This window comes from Pan troglodytes, chromosome 23 (assembly GCF_028858775.2).
Source record: "Pan troglodytes isolate AG18354 chromosome 23, NHGRI_mPanTro3-v2.0_pri, whole genome shotgun sequence".
NCBI lineage: Eukaryota > Metazoa > Chordata > Mammalia > Primates > Hominidae > Pan > Pan troglodytes.
Window position 1 is genome coordinate 48,419,273 of NC_086016.1, and position 20,504 is coordinate 48,439,776.

Sequence of the window (20,504 nt, forward strand, 5' to 3'; positions counted from 1 at the left end):
GCAGTGAGCTGAGATCGTGCCACTGCACTCCAGCCTGGGATACAAGGCAAAACTCTGTCTAAAAAACAAACAAACAAAAAAACACAATGTCATACAAACGGAATCACATAGTATGGTCCTTTTGGGGGTTGCCTTTTCCCACTCAGCAGAGTGAGAAGTTGTTTGGTGCTAAGAAGTATTCCCTGTTCCATGGTACGGACATACCAGTTTGTTTAACCATTCACCCAGTGACGGCCATCTGGGCTGTCTCCCATTTGGGGATATTATGAAAAGCTGCTGTACCACTTGTGTGCAGGTTTCTGTGTCAACATGAATCACATCTATATTCATGAGGAACAGTGGTCTGTGGTTTTGTTTAGTCTGTCTTCATCTGGTATTGGAATGAGGGTAATGCTTCATGAACTGAACTGGGAAGTGCTCTCTATTTTCTAGAAGAGACCTTGCAGAATTGATGTAATTCTTTAAATATTTGTTAGAATTCTCTTGTGAAGCCATCTGGGCCTGGAGATTTCCTTTTTGGGAATGTTAAACTACAAATTCTATTTCCTCAATAGTTTATACAGCCATTCAAAGGACTGACTTCATCTTGGGTGAGTTGTAGTAGTTTGTGTTTTTTGAGGAGTTGGTCCGTGCATCTGGGTTTTAAATGTACACATGTAGAGTTCTTATTATTCCCTTATTACCCTTTTTGACGTCTACAAAGCCTATTTTATTCCTGATATTGGCAATTTGTCTTCTCTTTTCCTTATCAGTCACGCTAGAAGATTTCCCCCCCTTTGAAAAGATTTTGTTAATCTTAAAGTTATCGGCTCTTTGTTTCATTGATTTTCTCTATTGTTTTGCTGTTTCAATTTCACTGACTGCTGCTCTTATCTTTATTATTTCCTTCTTTCTGCTGGCTTTGGGTTTATTTTGTTCTTATTCTAGGTTCTTGAAGCAGAAGCTCAGATTATTGATTTGAAACATCCCCCTTTTCTAATGTAAGTATTTAGTGCTATACATTTCCCTCTCAGCACTGCTTTAGCTGCAGCCCACAGCTTTTGATATTTTGGATTTTTATTCCCTTTAAATTTGTTTTAAAAACTTTCCTTCTTCCCTTCCTCCCTTCTTTTTTGAATAATGAAATATTTCGGTCACATCTCTCTGCAGACCCATCTCCAACTGCTGGAGTCGGCTAGTACCATCAGGGCTGAGTGAGGCAGAGCAGCAAGGCTGGGGAGGGTGCAGCCGGGGAGGGGGCAGCCGGGGACGGGGCAGCCGGGGAGGGGACAGTCCGGGAGGGGGCAGCCGGGGAGGGAGCAGCTGGGAAGGGGACAGTCGGGGAGGGGGCTGAGTGAAGCTGCAGCCTGGTGAGGTTGGAAGGTTGTTTAAATAATGGAAGGTTGAGAAAAATCACTAACTATACTGAGGAAAATGAGAACAAGGTTTCTAACTGGTAAAGAGTTACACATATAGAAGAGGAAAAACAACAAGAATGACCTCTAACTCTGCTTGGGCTGCTGTAACAAAATACCAGAGGCTGAGCGCCTTGTAAACAACACGCATCTGTTTCTCACAGTTCTGGAGGCTGCGAGTCCAAAATCAAGGTGCTGGTAGATTGAACGTCTGGCGAGGGTTCGCCGCCCGGTTCCTAGACCACACCTTCTTACCACATCCTCACATGACAGAAGGGGTGAGGGACGGTCTTGGGGCTCTTTTATAAGGACATTCATTCCACTCGCGGGAGACCCTGATCACCTCCCAAAGGCTGCACTTCCTAATACTATCACCCTGGGGGTGAGGATTTCAATATAGGAATTTGGGGGTGCTATGGTCTGAAGTGTCCCCCAAAGTTCATGTGTTGAAACTTCATGGCCAATGGGATGGTTTCAAGAGATGGGCCCTTTAGGAGGTGGTAAAGTCATGAGGGTGAGCCCCTCAAGAATGGGATAAGGGCCTCAATAAAAGGGTCCATGGGAGTGGGTCCACTGTCTTGCATTCTTCCGCCATGTGAGGACACCCAGACGCTGCCATTTATGAGGAATGGGCCTTCGCCAGGCCCCAAACCTGCAGGTGCTCAGGCTTCCAGCCTCCAGGACTCAGAGAAATCAATCTCTGTGGTTTGTAAGTACCCAGCCTTGTGTGTTCTGTTACCAAGCAGCACGAATAGGCTGGGACGGCATCAGGGGGATATGAATGTGCAGAGCAGAGCAAACGCAGCAGTGCTCCAGTGAAGTTCATGGCTTCCAATAGGGAGTGATAGATAAATAGGAAAAAAAAATCAATATGAAGTGTGTGTGCGTGTATATATGTACACACACACACACCTACACAGACGTCTATGTCCTAGCTCTGCCCAGTAAGAGAGACTGGGAGTGAGACACCCCAAAGCAATGAGCACACCAAGCACCCAGATCTGGATTTCTAAATGCCACCCTCCACTAAAAGAACCAGGCTCAGCCAGGTGCAGTGGCTTATGCCTGTAATCCTAACTCTTTGGGAGGCCAAGGCAGGGACATCACCTGAGGTCAGGAGTTTGAAAACAACCTGGCCAACATGGTGAAACTCCAATCTCTACGAAAAGTACAAAAATTAACCAGGTGTGGTGGTGAGCACCTGTAATCCCAGCTACTCAGGAGGCTGAGGCAGGAGAATTGCTTGAACCTGGGAGGCAGAGGTTGCAGTGAGCCAAGACAGCAACAAAGGCGCCTAGGCGACAGAGCGGGACTCCATCTCAAAAATAAAATAAATAAAATACATCCTACAACTATGGCTTTTAAAATCTAGTAACAAGATCCTGGGAGCTCCTCCCCTCATCACTACACAGAACCCCACTGCACTGTTGGCAACAGTTGTATGACGTTCCGCCGTCGGAGGACCTGACTACACAGAACCCCACTGCACTGGTGGCAACGGTTGTATGACGTTCCGCCGTCGGAGGACCTGACTACACAGAACCCCACTGCACTGGTGGCAACGGTTGTATGACGTTCCGCCGTCGGAGGACCTGACTACACAGAACCCCACTGCACTGGTGGCAACGGTTGTATGACGTTCCGCCGTCGGAGGACCTGACTACACAGAACCCCACTGCACTGGTGGCAACGGTTGTATGACGTTCCGCCGTCGGAGGACCTGACTACACAGAACCCCACTGCACTGGTGGCAACGGTTGTATGACGTTCCGCCGTCGGAGGACCTGACTACACAGAACCCCACTGCACTGGTGGCAACGGTTGTATGACGTTCCGCCGTCGGAGGACCTGACTACACAGAACCCCACTGCACTGGTGGCAACGGTTGTATGACGTTCCGCCGTCGGAGGACCTGACTACACAGAACCCCACTGCACTGGTGGCAACGGTTGTATGACGTTCCGCCGTCGGAGGACCTGACTACACAGAACCCCACTGCACTGGTGGCAACGGTTGTATGACGTTCCGCCGTCGGAGGACCTGACTACACAGAACCCCACTGCACTGGTGGCAACGGTTGTATGACGTTCCGCCGTCGGAGGACCTGACTACACAGAACCCCACTGCACTGGTGGCAACGGTTGTATGACGTTCCGCCGTCGGAGGACCTGACTACACAGAACCCCACTGCACTGGTGGCAACGGTTGTATGACGTTCCGCCGTCGGAGGACCTGACTACACAGAACCCCACTGCACTGGTGGCAACGGTTGTATGACGTTCCGCCGTCGGAGGACCTGACTACACAGAACCCCACTGCACTGGTGGCAACGGTTGTATGACGTTCCGCCGTCGGAGGACCTGACTACACAGAACCCCACTGCACTGGTGGCAACGGTTGTATGACGTTCCGCCGTCGGAGGACCTGACTACACAGAACCCCACTGCACTGGTGGCAACGGTTGTATGACGTTCCGCCGTCGGAGGACCTGACTACACAGAACCCCACTGCACTGGTGGCAACGGTTGTATGACGTTCCGCCGTCGGAGGACCTGACTACACAGAACCCCACTGCACTGGTGGCAACGGTTGTATGACGTTCCGCCGTCGGAGGACCTGACTACACAGAACCCCACTGCACTGTTGGCAACGGTTGTATGACGTTCCGCCGTCGGAGGACCTGACTACACAGAACCCCACTGCACTGGTGGCAACGGTTGTATGACGTTCCGCCGTCGGAGGACCTGACTACACAGAACCCCACTGCACTGGTGGCAACGGTTGTATGACGTTCTGCCGTCGGAGGACCTGACTACACAGAACCCCACTGCACTGGTGGCAACGGTTGTATGACGTTCCGCCGTCGGAGGACCTTATATTCTATTAAATACCTTCCAAGTTCGTTTCTGTAAGTTGGATTCTGTGCGTGTAATTGGCACTCAATTAACATGGAAGGGAGAGGAGGAGGGAGGGAAAGGGAAGGCCACGTGGCCTCACCCAGGGGACCACACAACTGTCTAACCACAGCAGATCTGTAGAGCCCAGAAAGGGTCCCATCAAAAAACCTCACCCTGACCCAAGCGTCTGGGTGGAAGCCCTCGAGTTTTTAGAACATGTGCAGAAACGGAGAAGCTCCCCTGACCCCAGGGGTGCTCCGGGGGTACATCTCTCACTCTCCTTGGGACTCTGGGGTTTCATGTGCAGCACAGACCCAAGAGGTTTTGAATGACCTGACAAGCAACAGGTGAGCAATCCCTAATGACAGCAGGACCTAGGGGTCATCTCAAGGTCATGGAAATCTCAAAGCACTTACATCCTCTGCTCAACAGAAGCAGAGGCCGGTCCTCCGGTTTGTTGCAACCGGGCCTCATGCTGTCTTTATAAAAGCACTTTCCGCAGCATGCCAAAGACAGCCCCGCGCCATCTCAGAATCACCAGAACCAGAGGAAGCCAAATTGCCGAGGCAGGGTCCCAAGGACTCCAGCAGCCATCTCAGGCGTGGGGCTTCACTGCGTGTGGTCTAGCCACACGTGGCCAGCATGGCGATCGCGACCAGCACAGCACCGTCCCCGGCCAGGTGACGGATGCCGAGTGCCCCTTGGAGACCACCTGCTGCCCACGTAGAGGCTGCTGCCTCAAGCCCCGGCCCAGGGTCTCGCATCTCCACCTGAAGCTACCAGGACTCCCTCTAGCTGAGCTCCCGTCTCACTAGCCCAGTGGTTCTCATCCAGGGCATGACCTCAGGGGCCTGACAATGATGAAGACCTCTTGGTTGTCAAAACTGGGTTAGGGGAACAGCTGGAGTCTAGTGACCAGAGGTCAGGAATGCTGCCCAGAACAGGCCTCACAATGAAGGATCATCGTCCCTGAGGGGCGGCAGTGGTCAGGTGGGAAATCCTGTGCCCCTCCTGGGTGGTCCGCAGCCCTCTCCTGTGGCTTCTGACCATGACCCCTTCTTTCTGGGCTCCAATCTGCCCTTTCCCTTGATGCTCTAGGACTAAGGGCCATCGCAGCTCCGCTGGCACTGCCTCCAGCCCTGGGTCCCACACCGCCTCCCATGGATGCCCCACGCCCTGCCCAGCCCCCTTTGTAAATAACCCTTCCAGGGCTGGTCCCACTGGAGCACCACATCTGCTTCCTGTGGGGACCCTGACTGCTCCACCAGCCTGGCAGCTCCCCGGCCCTGTACACTGGCGGGTGGGGGAAGGGTCCCCGCAGGTTGCACGTGGACGCAGTGCAGGAGGCCACTCTGACAGGCAACACCCAGGAGATCATGCTCAGACCTAAAATGCAGGTGGCCCACACCTCAGAGACACAGCCACTCTGGAGGGCGGGGGACAAAGAACGAGACTGAAGAGAGGAGGGTGGGCGGCAGCGGCGCGGCCCGCACCAATGCTTCCACCCTCTCCAGACTGCTGTATGCTGAATTTTTTCAAGTATGTTTTCTTCATCATCCCCCAAAATGCAAAAACCAAAACCAGCGAGGTGGTGTGGCAGGTAAATGGAGCGTGCTGGGGCAAGGACACAGCTGGGCGGGGCAGGGGGGATGACCGTCCGCATCAGCCAAGGCAGGCAGGGGACGCGTGTGCAGGGGGGTTCCCTCGGCTGTGTCACCCACCACCCTCAAGATCACCCTTGCAGCCCCAGCCCTGAGCCCCTCTCAACTGGTCATGGCCCTGGACACCCCTCATCGTCCAGCCCCAACGCCTCCTCCTCGTGGGGGTCCCCTCCCACCCTGAGCCTGTCCTCTTCCCCAAAACCTTCCCTGGTGGCCCAAGGTCACCCCCAAGGTGGCTGCTGGAGGACAGGACCAGAGGTGACATTGGAGACAAAGTGGAGGCCCAGAGAGGAGAGGAACCAGCCCCCAGAAGATTGTCTTCCTGACCTCAAGCCAGCCCCCGCCACCCCTCCAGGCCCCCACACTGCTCCCAACCTGACTGGTCCTGCCCCCAGCTCAGGTGCACTCCAGAGGAGGCCTCTGCACCTGGGTTTGTCAGAGCTGCCACTCGGAGACTAAGTCACGGAGCAGCGGTACTGTCTCCTTCTCGGGCTGATGCTCATAATCTCTGCTAACACATCCTAGTGTGTGGCCCCGTCAGACCTCCTAATGGACGCCTAAAGACACAGTAAAAACTGGTTGGTTTCCTCCATCAAATAACCTCAGGCAAGAGAGAGAAGTATCTAGCGCTCGCAGGAAAGGCCTAATCCCACACAGGAGGCTGTGCTCAGGCACCGCTGACAGGACCCGGCCCTAGACACGGAAGCCGTGGATCCCGGTAATCCACCGTCCTCTGTTTATCTTCTTACATGAGGCCCCTCTCCTCCGGGACAGTGCAGGTGGCGTCCTGCATGGGGACTTTGCTCCTCTGAGCTCCCGGAAGGGGGCAGCCACAGGCGGGCCCCAGTGAACACTCACTGTGGTCAGAGCCAGGGCGGAGTGTGGACAGAGGTGGCCACAGTGGCGTCCTGGCTGCGAGTCCCTCTGCAACTGCAGACACACTGTTGCTTCTGCCATAGGCAGATGATGATTCTGGAGTGTTGAGCACTGATGGGGAGACCAAGGCTGACTCAACCTCCCCCTGCCTACCCCCTCCCCAGCAAAAAACGTTCATCTCTGGACTTGGTCTTCTGATACGTGCAGGAAGGAAAATGCGCCACCTACGACCTATGCTTCCCTGACGATAGGGCACCGTCTCCAGGGTCCCCTGTGGCCCAGCCCTTGGGAGGCACCACCCCAGGGGGCATCGAGCTCTGGTGTCCAGCCCCAGCTGGCTGGAAGGGCACAACAGGAAGGGTCACCGGGTCAGAGTAGGCAGCGCCAGGCAGCAGGACCCAACGGCCACCCGTGCAGCTCACCCAGGTGAACACGCTTCACACTGGCTAGCACTGCCCCACGCAGCCACAGGACGGCACCGTATCAAGAAAAGACTCGGTCTTTGAAATGGACAATGGCAGCAAATAAATCCGCGTCTGTGAGGGCTACCCTCTTCCTCTTGCTCAGCCCTGAGCCCCTCACCCCACCAGCCCCTGCACCTCTGTCAAGCACATGGTTCTCCAAACATCAGCCAAGCCCCACTAGGGGTGACATCCAATGTGCGGCAGCCCAGACCCTGCCCAGACACCTGCCAGCCTTCTCTCAATATCCCCCCAAACCCCGAGCAAGCACTCAGCTCCCAAACCTCACCAGCACCTCCCATCTGCCCTCCTCCCAAATGAGGCTCCAGCTCCACCTGCCCTGGGTTGGCACTGATGGGACAGAGGACAAAAACTATGGTCTCTGTGCAGGTGACCACTACTTGGAGTCTGTGTGGCACGCCTGGGAGATGATGGGATATTCAAGGCAGATGGGAGGGGCGGGCCAGGGAGGCGGAGGGACGCCGGTGGCCAGCATGGAAAGGAGAGTGAAAGCCAGTGGAGGCGACACTACGACCTCAGGCCCACTGGCTGGACCCCAACGGCTGGCAAGTCGCAGCCAGGCACAGTGGCTGTGAAAGAACGAAGATGCTATCTCCATAGAAGGACTGGCTCGATTCTCTTGGAGGACAGAAGAGCCCTCGTCTGCCGACCAAGCTTAGGCCACAGCCTTGTGAAGTCCGGGAAGCGGGGCACAGGTGGGGTGGCCAGGCTCCAGGAGGAGCCGGTAAGACCCACGCAGACCCACGAACACGCGGGGGCACACCCTGGAGCTTCCCAAGAAGAGAAAAGGGATTTGCAAAATCACAGCCGTGGAAAGCACAGCATTTTGATGCAAAAAACAATGTGTTTCCTTACAAGCCAACGAACAGCAAAATAAAGTGAAACCAAAACCACCCAGCCTTCACGACACTTCCTTGGAGAGTGTTCTGGCTCTCCAGTTACACCCAGGTACAGTGGACGATTTTGGCTACAGAGCCGTGTATGAACAGCCCAGAATTTCAGCCACTAGTAGACTCTGGCCAAGGTGGCTGCAAATGAATAAGCCCTTTCTGTGTCCCTCCCACAGTGCAGGAGATCTCCGGGGTCCCTGTGTACCCCCCGACCCAGAGCTCTGGGTGGGACTATGACCCCAGCACAGGGCTCAGGTGTATTTACACAGACGCTCCACAAATGTGCATTTCCTAAACCATTTTTTCCAATAGCACATTTAAAAAAAAAATTCAGAGCACAAATGTCTCAAGACAGAAAATCTACCAGGGCACCTTTTTTCCCCTTTTTTTTTTTTAGATGGAATTTCGCTCTGTTACCCAGGCTGGAATACAATGGCACGATCTCGGCTCACTGTAACTTCTGCCTCGCAGGCTCAAGTGACTCTCCTGCCTCAGCCTCCTGAGTAGCTGGGATTACAGGCACCCGCCACCACACCCGGCTAATTTTTTAATTTTTGTATTTTTGGTAGAGACAGGGTTTCACCACGTTGGCCAAGCTGGTCTCGAACTCCTGACCTCAGGTAATCCACCTGCCTTGGCCTCTCGAAGTGCTGGGATTACAGGCGTGAGCCACCGCGCCTCGCCCCAGGGCACCTTCTCGAGCCGCCCCGGGGCCTGGGGGAAGTGGTGGGGCCCATCTTACCTTGTTGTAGTACTGCACCTGCACAGAGTGCCACCGCCCGTCACTCACACCACTGGGAACCTTCGGTGCCACGGTCGTTGTTGTCTCACCTGCATGGTGGGAGGGAGACCCAGAGAGAAAACAGGGGTTGGCGGGGCCTACTGGGGACCGAGGATTGGGCTGTGAGGCATCAGGGAGAGACAGGTGCACATGGCCACGTCCCCCCTCCCCTCCCCACGGCACCATGGTGGGAGGCGCCCACCACTCCATCCACTTTCTTTTCTGGTTACAAAAGTAATTCTTGTTCCTCTTTTCTGGTTTTGTTTGTTTTGAGATGGAGTCTTGCTCTGTCACCCAGGCTGGAGTGCAGTGGCGCAATCTCAGCTCACTGCCACCTCCGCCTCCTGGGTTCAAGAGATTCTCCTGCCTCAGCCTCCTGAGTAGCTGGGATTACAGGCACCCACCACCACACCCGGCTAATTTTTGTATTTTTAGTAGAGACAGTTTCACCATGTTGGCTAGTCTAGTCTCGAACTCCTGACCTCGTGGTCTGCCTGCCTTGGCCTCCCCAAACTGCTGGGATAACGGGCGTGAGCCACCACGCCTGGCCTTGTTCCTTTTCTAAATATGAAAAAATATAAACACGGAAAACCCATCTGTCTGTACCAGCAGCAGTCACACCTACACCGCAGCAGGGGTCGAACCCTTTTTCCTATGCATTGCATCAACGTAGACAAAATCATCAAAACCAATTCCCCTTTAGGTCACTTAATCAAATAAATGTCATCTCAGGCTTTTAACAACTCTTAAACCACGTAACACGTCCCATCGTGAGGTCGCGGACGCGTCTCTTGTGCATCTCTGCTTTGGGGTGTCTGTCATTTCCACCCCTTGAGCTCCTGCTGGAGTGGGGTGGGCGAGTCCCTTTGGGGATTCTGGGGCACAACCCTGAGTCAGCAGCAGCTGCTGGGAGGAAGGAGCTTCAGGGGCACCAAAGGACAGGTGCGGTGGGTACCAGGTCCCGGGCAGAGAATACCATCTCCAGGGAACCAGCAGGAGTTCTGGAAACGGGTGTGGGAGACACTGGCCAGGGGAATAGCCTAATCCCACCTCACAGAGCCCGGAGGGCTATGGCCACCTCTCCCATGGTGGTTGGCTGCTGTTACAGGTGCCTCCCTTTCTTTATTGTGTATAGAAAACCAAGCTCCATCCTCCACCATCACACACATGTCATTCAACACGGACCAGGGTTCTAGAGACAGAAGCACCTCTGAGCCATCTTGGTGAACTTCCAGGTGAAGGAGGAGATGGCAGAATTCACTCCTGAAAGTCAAGTGTGCCAGGCTGAGCCTGGTGGCTCACACCTGTAATCCCGGCACTTTGGGAGGCCAAGGTGGGCGGATCACTTGAGGTCAGGAGTTCAAGACCAGCCTGCCCAACACAGTGAAACACTGTCTCTACTAAAAATACAAAAATTAGCCGGGCATGGTGAAACGTGCCTGTATTCCCAGCTACTTGAGAGGCTGAGGCATGAGAATCGCTTGAACCTGGGAGGTGGAGGTCGCAGTGAGCCGATATTGCACCACTGCACTCCAGCCTGGGTGAAAGAGTAAGACTTTGTCTCAAAAGAAGAACAAAAACAAAAAAAAAGTCATGTGTGCCAGAAAAACACAGATATACCTGTTGGCAGTCTGGAGAAATGTTATTTTCTAACAACTGGAATAACATGTTTAATGGCCTTGTCGATATATTTTTTTTTAAAAGAGACAGAGTCTCGCTATATTGCCCAGGCTGGTCTTGAACTTCTGAGCTCAAGCAATCTGCTTGCCTTGGCTTCTCAAAGTGCTAGGATTACAGGCATGAGCCACCTTGCCTGGCCAGCCTTGTCCAAAAAAAAAAAAAAAATTTTTTTTTTTTTTTTTTTTTTTTTTGAGATGGAGTCTCACTCTGTCACCCAGGCTGGAGTGCAATGGCATGATCTCGGCTCACTGCAACCTCCACCTCCCAGTTTCAAGCAATTCTCCCGCCTCAGCCTCCTGAGTAGCTGGGACTACAGGCAAGTGCCACCATACCTGGCTAATTTTTGTATTTTCAGTAGAGATGGGGTTTCACCATGTTAGCCAGGCTGGTCTCTAACTCCTGACCTCAGGTGATCTGCCTGCCTTGGCCTCCCAAAGTGCTGGGGATTACAGGCATGAGCCACTGCACCCGGCCAGCGTTGACATTTTTAATCTAGAGATGTACCACAATTTAATGATTCCTTGGTTTCTGAAAACATGAACCAGATCGTCCACATTTCCAGCACTATAAATAACACTGTTATGAACATCTTTTTATTATTATTTTTTGAGACAGAGTCTCACTCCGTCACCAAGCTGGGGTGCAGTGGCGTGATCTCACCTTACTGTACCCTCTGCTTCCTAGGTTCAAGCAATTCTCCTGCCTCAGCCTCCTGAGTAGCGGAGATTACAGGCGTGCACCACCACGCCCAGCTAATTTTTGTACTTTTAGTACAGACGGGGTTTCACCATGTTGGTCAGGCTGGTCTCGATCTCGTGACCTTGTGATTCACCCGCCTTGGCCTCCCAAAGTGCTGGGATTACAGGCGTGAGCCACCACGCCCGGCCTGTTATGAACATCTTTGTGTACTTTGGATTTCTTCAATAAGACAGGTTCCTGGACCTACAATTGAGGGATGAAAGGGTAAGCAGCTTGGAGGCGCTGCACAGGGTGAGGGTCGTTTTAACCCACAAAGTATCTGTGAATTGCTCAGAGCTGCCCTTCCTGGGGAGAAGGCCCCACCTGCAGAGAAGGTGAGCTGCACCTGCTCGTCCACGATCTCCAGGGCGATGAAGTCGTGCTTCTCATTGAAGCGGCCGTTGTAGAGAAGCAAGCCATTCCTTTCCTGAGTGGCAAACCTGTGGGGCCAAGCAGAGGCACATCACAGGATGAAGACCCCAGGGTCCAAAGGCTGCCTAGGAATGACAAGTCCAGCCGGAGGAGGGCAAGCACGTGGGGCTACGATTCAGGAAAGAATGGTGTCAGGCATGCGTCCTTCTCATAGGAGCAGACAACCCATCAAGCTTGATAACCAGGGTTCTTTTCCGGAAGCAGCAAACCAGAATCCATGGGGAGTCTGGTTACTACGGCCTGTAGAATGCAAAAAATATCCCATTTGCACAACATGCTACAAGTACGACCAGCGGCCAGGACACCTGTTACTGATGTGTTTGGGCAAAGCACGTGCTGTACATTTTCTGCTGCTGTGAACAGATCCCCTCGTGTGTGCGTCAGGGCATGGGGACCCGGTACCTTCCCAGGCAGGGATGATGCTATGGAAGGACCCTTCTTATGGCCTCTCCCCCCGGCACTCAGCCACAATAGCATCTTTTGGCTCCCAAACACAGGTCAAAAAGACCCCAGGGCCTTTGCACCAGCTGCCCCCTATGCCAGAAACAATCTTCCCAGGCTTTGCAGATCACTCAGGGGTCAACCCAGCTGTACTTACCCTGACTCATTGTACTCTACGTTGCCCTCACCTCCCATCAGCCTAAGACATCACTCAGTTAATTTCTGAAATCATGCTGCTGACTCATTGGTTTATAAGAATGTATGATCCATAAGGGGAGGAACCGCAGCTCTCATTCCCTGCTGCATTCCAGAACCCAAAGAAGATCTGGTCCATATCAGTGCTTAATATGGGCTGTGTGAATAAATGAAAGGAAGAGGCATGAACAGACGCCTGAACACGAACAGGCCTGTCAGAACTTAGAGCACGCTGAGCAAAAAACCACCTGCTCGGGCAGGAGATCATCAAATTCTCAGAAATCCTTCTCCCACCCAGGGGCCCCGGGCAGGGGGTCTTCAGATCCAAATCACCACAACACCTCCCCCACCTCCCTGGTTTCAGAGAACTTGGCAAACCTCCTGAGTGAGCTTGGGACTGGCTCCTGAGCTGGCTGGGTGTCTCCACCATCAGAGATCCACGGCAGGAACTCCTTTTAACCTAAGGTTGGTTTATCCATTTTCCTGCAGCAGGAGTCGGCCTCAGCCAGCCTGGAGCATCTGACCTCAGCCTTTTCTCTTGAGTTAAAATTGATGGTTTCGGCTGGCCGGTGGCTCACGCCTGTAATCCCAGCACTTTGGGAGGCCGAGGTGGGTGGATCACCTGAGGTCAGGTTGACCAGCCTGGCCAACATGGTGAAACCCCGTCTCTATTAAAAATACGAAAATTAGCCGGGCATGGTGGTGGGCACCTGTAATCCCAGCTACTCAAGAGGTTGAGGCAGGAGAATTGCTTGAACCTGGGAGGCGGAAGTTGCAGTGAGCCGAGATCATACCGCCGCTGCACTCCAGCCTGGCAACAAAGCAAGACTCCGTCTCAAAAAAAAAAAAAAAAAACTGATGGTTCCCAACTGTCCCCCAAACCCCCTCTCTTTAGAATGCAAGCAAGAAATGACGACAAACACAAAGAAAAATACCCACACAGCACACTGATGCTTGGGCAGGGAATGAACAGGGAGAAGGGATCTTAATGACGGCGGGACCAACTCAGTGCAGGCTTGTTTCCTGAGACTCAGCCCCTGGGTCATACCTGATTGCCTTTGGTAGGTTTCACTTCTGTGCGGTTCCCTTTGGACCCAGGTGGGGGCTGGTGGGCGGTGTCAGTGTCAAACAGTCCTGCACGGCCCCCCTGGCAAGCACACGTACACCGCTGGCGATGGAGCAATAAAGAAGGGACCCAAAGCCGAGGGGAGGGTTGGAACAATGCAAGCAAAAGCAAAAAAAGGAAAGGCCAGAAAACAGAAACCAAGGCCCAGAGACGGGGGCCAGGGAAGGAGAAGGAAAGAACAAAGAGCTGTGGGGATGAGAGGCAGCTGGGAACGGAGCCCGGAGCCCACTTGGGAGCCTGGACACTTGGCAAAGAGAAACTAGAAAGAGGAGAAGGGGCTATGAAAGCACCTACCTGAAACAAAAGCAGCTACGTGCCCCCCAACCCGGCCCCTCACAGCGGCTCTCAGAGGCTCAAGAGGGCCCTGCCCACAGCCCCCACCGCTCCCAAAGTGTCACTGCCCTGGAAACTTGGGGAGACACCTTATGATTTTACTTTTAAAGGTATTCCCTACAAAACCCTCAGTGATTTAGTGTCAGCTCTGATTGTTTAGCCACCATCACACATAAGGGAAACTGTTCATAATTGTCCAGTGCAATAATCTCAGACATACAGAATCTGACAAGCAGCAGCATAACATTCCCTTGTGCAGACATTTAATTAAACGTTATTGAGGTGGAGAGGATAGTGGTGGTCACCAGAGGCTGGGGAGGGAGCAGGGAAGGGGCTGAAGAGAAGTGGGTTAAGGGGTACAAACAAAGACACAGAAGGAATAAGCTTTTGTGGTTTATTTTTGAGATGGAGTCTCGCTCTGTTGCCCAGGTTAGAGTGCAGTGGCACAGTCTCAGCTCACTGCAACCTCCACCTTCTGGTTCAAGCGGTTCTCTTGTCTCAGCCTCCTGAGTAGCTGGGATTACAGGCGTAAACCACTGTATCCAGCTCATTTTTATATTTTTAGTAGAGATGGGGTTTTGCCATGTTGACTAGGCTGGTCTCAAACTCCCAACCTCAGGTGATCCACCCGCCTCGGCCTCCCAAAGTGCTGGGATGACAGGCGTGAGCCACCGCGCCTGGCCTGGAGCTACTCAACTATCAAAGGCCACACACGGAGGACATCGACGTCACGATCTAGAGGGATGGGGTGCACGGAGAAGCTCGCCCCTTTCCTAAAGAGAGCCCCGTGTGGCACGGCGGGACGCACACTCACGTGAGGGAGATGGTGAAGTGGAAGCGCTGTCTCAGGCCCCGGAAGGTGACGAAGGACCGGGGCGGGAAACTCCTGGTGGTCACCTCACAGTAGGGCCTCTCATACTCGCCAGGAGGACACACGCAGTGGAAGCCGCCGATGAGCAGGTTCACGCAGGTGCCCCCGTTCTTGCACACCCCGTTGGCACAGCGGCCTGAGCGGGCATCCACCTCACAGTGCTCTCCTGGGGGGCGAGAGGAAGATGCCAGAGTGGAGGTTACCGACCAGCCAGGGAAAAGCCAACGAGCCTGTCGCAGACCCTGGACACACCCCAGCCACACAGTCAGCTGCTGAAAGAAAACCCGACTGACTCCAGGACAGGTCTGTGACATGAACAGAAACCCCTGAGTTCTCAAGGACTTGCCCAGAGCCGTGCCAGAGTCGGCTGCACCCAGCTCCTGGTGGGCAAGCTAAGGATGGTGGCCAAGGGGTTTCCAAAAAGCACTCTGTGGGGTCAAAGAAACGGCAGCAATGAGCCCTTCCCAGCCTCCAACCCCGTTCTGAGCACCCTGCAGGCTGAGCTGGACTCTTCTGAGGGGAACGCCTAGAAACAGACCAGAGCACCTCAGGCCCCTCCCCCCACCTATGCCCGTGCCACAGCAGAACACAGCAGAGCCTCGTCAGAGATCTGGAGCATGCTGCCATCACATGACCCAAAGGCCACCTTCTGAGCAGGCCGCCCGCCCTGACTGCCGTCCGCCCTCCCATCCCTCACACAGACCCCTCGCACTGTCTGGCCACCCCTGGATTCCAACCCGGTTCTAATCTGGCCCGTCTCGCCCACCAGCCTGTGAGCTCCTGAAGGGCAGGCACCACCCTACTCTGATGTCCTTCCCAGAGTTTAAACTCTTTTGTGACAGGAAGGTTCTGGAAGCTTTCCCAGAAAACCAGCCAGGCAGCCCACAGCACACTGCCTCTCTCCATCCGCCCTCAGACCAGGAGTGCTCAGAACCTCATCTGCTCGGAGGGTCTCAGTGTTCACCATGCTTCGACCCAGTTGTTCCTGGACTGGCCGCTGCATCCTCCAGCAACCAGGTGTGTGGCTGGTGACACTCCCGCCCCCAGACAGGGATGGTGAGCCGCAATCTGCACAGCCCATGCTGCCTCCCCTGCCTCCACCACATGGGGTGGACATTGGCTGGAGACCCCTCACAGACCTTCAGGGGCTTCCAACGACCAGAAAATTCCCAGCAACATTCTCTCCCAGTTACAGAATTTTAAATGAATGCATTTTAAAATTAAAGTATTACATTCACATACTAAACAAACAAAAAACACAGTGCAAAAAGTATGGCGTGGGCCGGGCGTGGTGGCTCGTGCTTGTAATCCCAGCACTTTGGGAGGCCAAAGTGGACGGATCACCTGAGATCCGGAGTTTGAGACCAGCCTGGCCAACATGGGGAAACCCCGTCTCTACTAAAAATACAAAAATTAGCTGGGTGTGGTGGCACACGCCTGTAATCCCAGCGACTTGGGAGGCTGAGGCAGGAGAATCGCTGGAACCCGGGAGGCGGAGGCTGCAGTGAGTCGAGACTGCACTACTGTACTCCAGCCTGGGCAACAGAGAGAGACTCTGTCTCAAATCGCAGTATTCCATCAGAGGACCATGTCAAAACTTACATCAATCACATCCAATCGACGGGCATGTGGGCCATTTCTAGTTTTCGTTTATGGCAAGTGACTTTTCAGTAAACATTCTGCTATATAAACCTTGGTGTGCTTTAAGACTCTCTGGAGAAAATCCCAAACACTGCTCAAAGGTCACCCACAAGTGACATCATTTTTTTTTGAAACAGAGTCTCATTCTGTCACCCAGCCTGGAGTGCAGTGGCATGACTGAGGCTCACTGTCACCTTCGCCTCCCGGATCCAATCAATTAGCCACCACGCCCGGCTAATTTTTGCATTTTTAGTAGAGACAGCGTTTCACCATGTTGGCCAGGCTGGTCTCAAGGGATCAGCCCGCCTTGGCCTCCCAAAGTGCTGGGACTACAGGCATGAGCCACCACGCCCAGCCACAAGCGACATTTTGATGGATATTTCCAAACTGCCATCTCCAAAAGGCTGCACATACCCACTCCCATCAACACAGATCACAGAATTTTGTTTTGTCTCTTCAACACTAGGTATCATCAATCTTTCTTTCTTTTTTTTTTTTTTTTTCCCTGAGACGGAGTCTCGCTCTGTCACCCAGGCTGGAGTGCAGTGGCGCAATCTCGGCTCACTGCAAGCTCCACCTCCCGGGTTCACACCATTCTCCTGCCTCAGCCTCCCGAGTAGCTGGGACTACAGGCACCCGCCACCACGCCCGGCTAATTTTTTGTATTTTTACTAGAGACGGGGATTCACCGTGTTAGCAAGGATGGTCTCCATCTCCTGACCTCGTGATCCGCCTGCCTTGGCCTCCCAAAGTGCTGGGATTACAGGCGTGAGCCACCGCGCCCGGGCAGTATGATCAATCTTTAAAATATTTTGCATCTCTGACAAATGGATCTCAACGATCTTTTCATTTGCATTTATCTTTGATGAGGCCAGCATCTTTTCCTGTTTTATTGACAATTGACACTCTCTTTCCTAGAAGCTGCCTGAGTTTGTCTTTCTGCTGGGTTTTTGGTCCCGCTCCTATTGTGTTATAGAAGCTCCTTGTAAATTATGGAAGGAACTATTGTCATTTTCGTGGCAATTTCCCCCAGCTTAATGTGTAACATTAGGTTTTACGTATTTGTAGCCCCACAGAAATTTTTTGTCTGTATGTGATCATATTTATCCATTTTTTTCTTCATGGCTCTGGTCATCTTGGGTTGTTAAAAGACTGCCACAGGCCAGACGCAATGGCTCACACCTATCATCCCAGCGCTTTGGGAGGCTGAGGTGGGTGGATGTCTTGAGGCCAGGAGTTGAAGACCAGCCTGACCAACATGGTGAAACCCCGTCTCTACTAAAAATACAAAAATTAGCCAGGCGTGGTGGCGGGTGCCTGTAATCCCATCTACTCAGGAGGCTGAGGCAGGAGAACTGCTTCAACCCGGGAGGCAGAGGTTGTAGTAAGCCGAGGTCACACTACTGCACTCCAGCCCAGGTGCCAGAGCGAGACTTCATTTCAAAAAAAAAAAAAAAAGAGAGAGAGACTGCTATAAAGATGGAACCGGGGGGACATCCAATGTGAGGATGCTCAGTGCATGACCCAGCGTACCCTTCAAATGGCAGCATCTTCCTGGAGCCCAGACCTCGCTGGAGTCCCCAGAGTGGGATGGCTCCACGATGGGCCCTTTGGACAGGCACCTGCAATGTCCCCCGAGAGGCCTCCAACCACGCTCCGGACGGCCAGTGGGATTCACACAGCCGCTGCCATGTGGGGCAGCCTAATTTGATGCCAACTCAAACAGACAGAATGAAAACACACTTACGATGCCTCAGTCTGCTTGGGCTGCCATAATGAAGCATGAGAGATCGGGGGCTTATACAACAGACACTTACTTCCCAGAGCTCTGGAGGTTGGAAGCCCAACATCATGCTTCCAGCTGAGGTGGCCTCTGTGGAGGTCTTTCTAGCTAGCAGACGGTGCCTTCTTGCTGCGTAAGGGAGAGGGCTGTGGTCTCTTCCTCTTCTTACAAGGACCCTAATTGCAGCCTGGGGGCCCCACCCCACGACCTCATCTAAACCTAATCACCTCCTAAAGCCCATCCTGGGGCATAGGGCTTCAATGTAGAAATTTATGAGGGCACCATTCTGTCCAGAGCAGATATGTATGAGACAACTGGCAATTTTAAAAGACTAGTGAACATTAAACTTTATTATCCATTTTTAAAAATAAAGAGATCACAGTGGCTCACGCCTGTAACCCCAGCACTTGGGGAGGCTGAGGCGGGTAGATTACCAGCGGTCGAGAGTTCAAGACCAGCCTAACCAACATGGTGAAACCTCATCTCTACTAAAAATACAAAATTAGCTGGGTGTGGTGGCACACAACTGTAATCCCATCTACTCGGGAGGCTGAGGCAGGAGAATTGCTTAAATCTGGGGAGCCGAGGTTGCAGTGAGCCAAGATGGTGCCATTGCACTCCAGCCTGGGCATCAAGAGCAAAACTCCGTCTCAAACAAACAACAAGAAAAAAAAAGAAATCAGGTGCTATCAAGGGTAGGTGCTGAGGTATACTCCCCACCCTTCCCCTCCAGGACGGGGCTCTGGGGTGTGGGTTGCTGACGGCTCACAGCTGAGACCCTGCACTCAGATTCCGCCTCCCGGCCCAGTTCCACTGCCCTCGCTGGGGCAGCCCCCATCCAGCAATGGGTCAGGGTGGACACAGTGACCATCAGACTGCCCAACGCAGGCCATCCCCGAGGGGCCATCCCAGCTCTGCAGCACGCTGTGGGGTGGCTGAGGCCTTGTATACCTGCAGGGCAGTCCGACCTCCCCTCTGCCCAGGCCAGGGCCCCTCCCTGCCCCCAGCTGTGGCTCCTGAAGGCTCCTGGACACCGGCTGCCTCCTGAGCTGGGGCCTGGAGTCTGTTTCTCAGGGAGGCCAACCTCAGCCACGGGCTGATTTCAGTGAGTTCAGTCGTTTTAGGAAAGCCTGTCAATCCTCCAAGGGAATGCTTCCAATGAGCTTTCGAAGGACAAATGAAACTGATTTATAATCAGCATAACAATCATCAGAGGTAAATGGTGCCTCTGAAGAATCTGAGTTCTCCCTCTGCTTCCCCCAGGCATCTCCCACTCTTCATTACCAGGTTGCAGCACCTAAGAATGTGTAACTGGGCCTGGCGCGGTGGCTCACGCCTGTAATCCCAGCACTTTGGGAGGCCAAGGCGGGAGGATCATGAGATCTGGAGATCAAGACCATCCTGGCTAACACGGTGAAACCCCATCGCTACTAAAAATACAAAAAAAAAAAAAAATTAGCCGGGTGTGTTGGCGGGCGCCTGTAGTCCCAGCTACTCGGGAGGCTGAGGCAGGAGAATGGCGTGAACGCGGGAGGCGGAGCTTGCAGTGAGCCGAGATCGCACTGCGGCACTCCAGCCTGGGGGACAGAGCGAGACTCCGTCTCTTAAGAAAAAAAAAAAAAAAAAAAAGAATGTATAACTGGCTAAGCCAAGGTGACTCCAGATTCCAGTATGAAGCCCTCTCGAGAACGAGAAGGGCTGAAATCGCTGACGTTTTGCTCAATTTCATGAGCATGCACGGCCTCCACGCCAGTAACCCCGAGGGCTCGCAGGCACCAGAGCTGACGCCGGGTCAGAGCCAGGCACAGGCCAGGGGGGTGCTTTCCCCTCCACCCCAGGAGTCAGGGCAGGATCCCATCTGCCTGTTCTGCACTGGCAGGGGCTGCCCCCAGGGAAATGGGAACAGAGGGGTTTCCCACCCCACTCAGTTAAAGCAGACAGAGAGGATCCAGCCCTAGACCCTCATCCAGGCTCCCAGCACCCCTGGAGGCTAACCTCCCTACCACTCCCCGCTATGGGGGTCAGCCCACAAATGCTGCACCCCGCCGCCCTGCAGGCGGGCCATGTGCACACACACACCTGCACACACATTTGCACAATGCTTATAACCTTCCACATGTATTCACACATGCACTCACAATTTCCCGTCTACACATGTCCATACACCTGTTCACACACACACACATACATACACATGCGTTGACACACCCTCACAGACACCTCACATCCTGTCACATACAGGTGCATACCTGCACACCCAGCTGCACACTCATATGAGCAAGT

The 20,504-nt window shown here is 53.5% G+C and overlaps 1 protein-coding gene across 3 annotated transcripts in view; it reads right to left on the reverse strand.

The window, feature by feature from the left end:
* CELSR1 (cadherin EGF LAG seven-pass G-type receptor 1) overlaps nt 1–20,504 on the reverse strand; it is a 180,624-nt gene that overhangs the window by 64,828 nt on the left and 95,292 nt on the right. For all 3 annotated transcript variants that reach the window (XM_024352868.2, XM_024352869.3, XM_024352870.3), the window contains exons 3-5: nt 14,741–14,963; nt 11,724–11,839; nt 8,943–9,031 (exon numbers count right to left, since the gene is read on the reverse strand). In XM_024352868.2, coding sequence (XP_024208636.2) covers nt 8,943–9,031; nt 11,724–11,839; nt 14,741–14,963 — 428 coding nt within the window. The remainder of the gene's footprint in view (nt 1–8,942; nt 9,032–11,723; nt 11,840–14,740; nt 14,964–20,504) is intronic.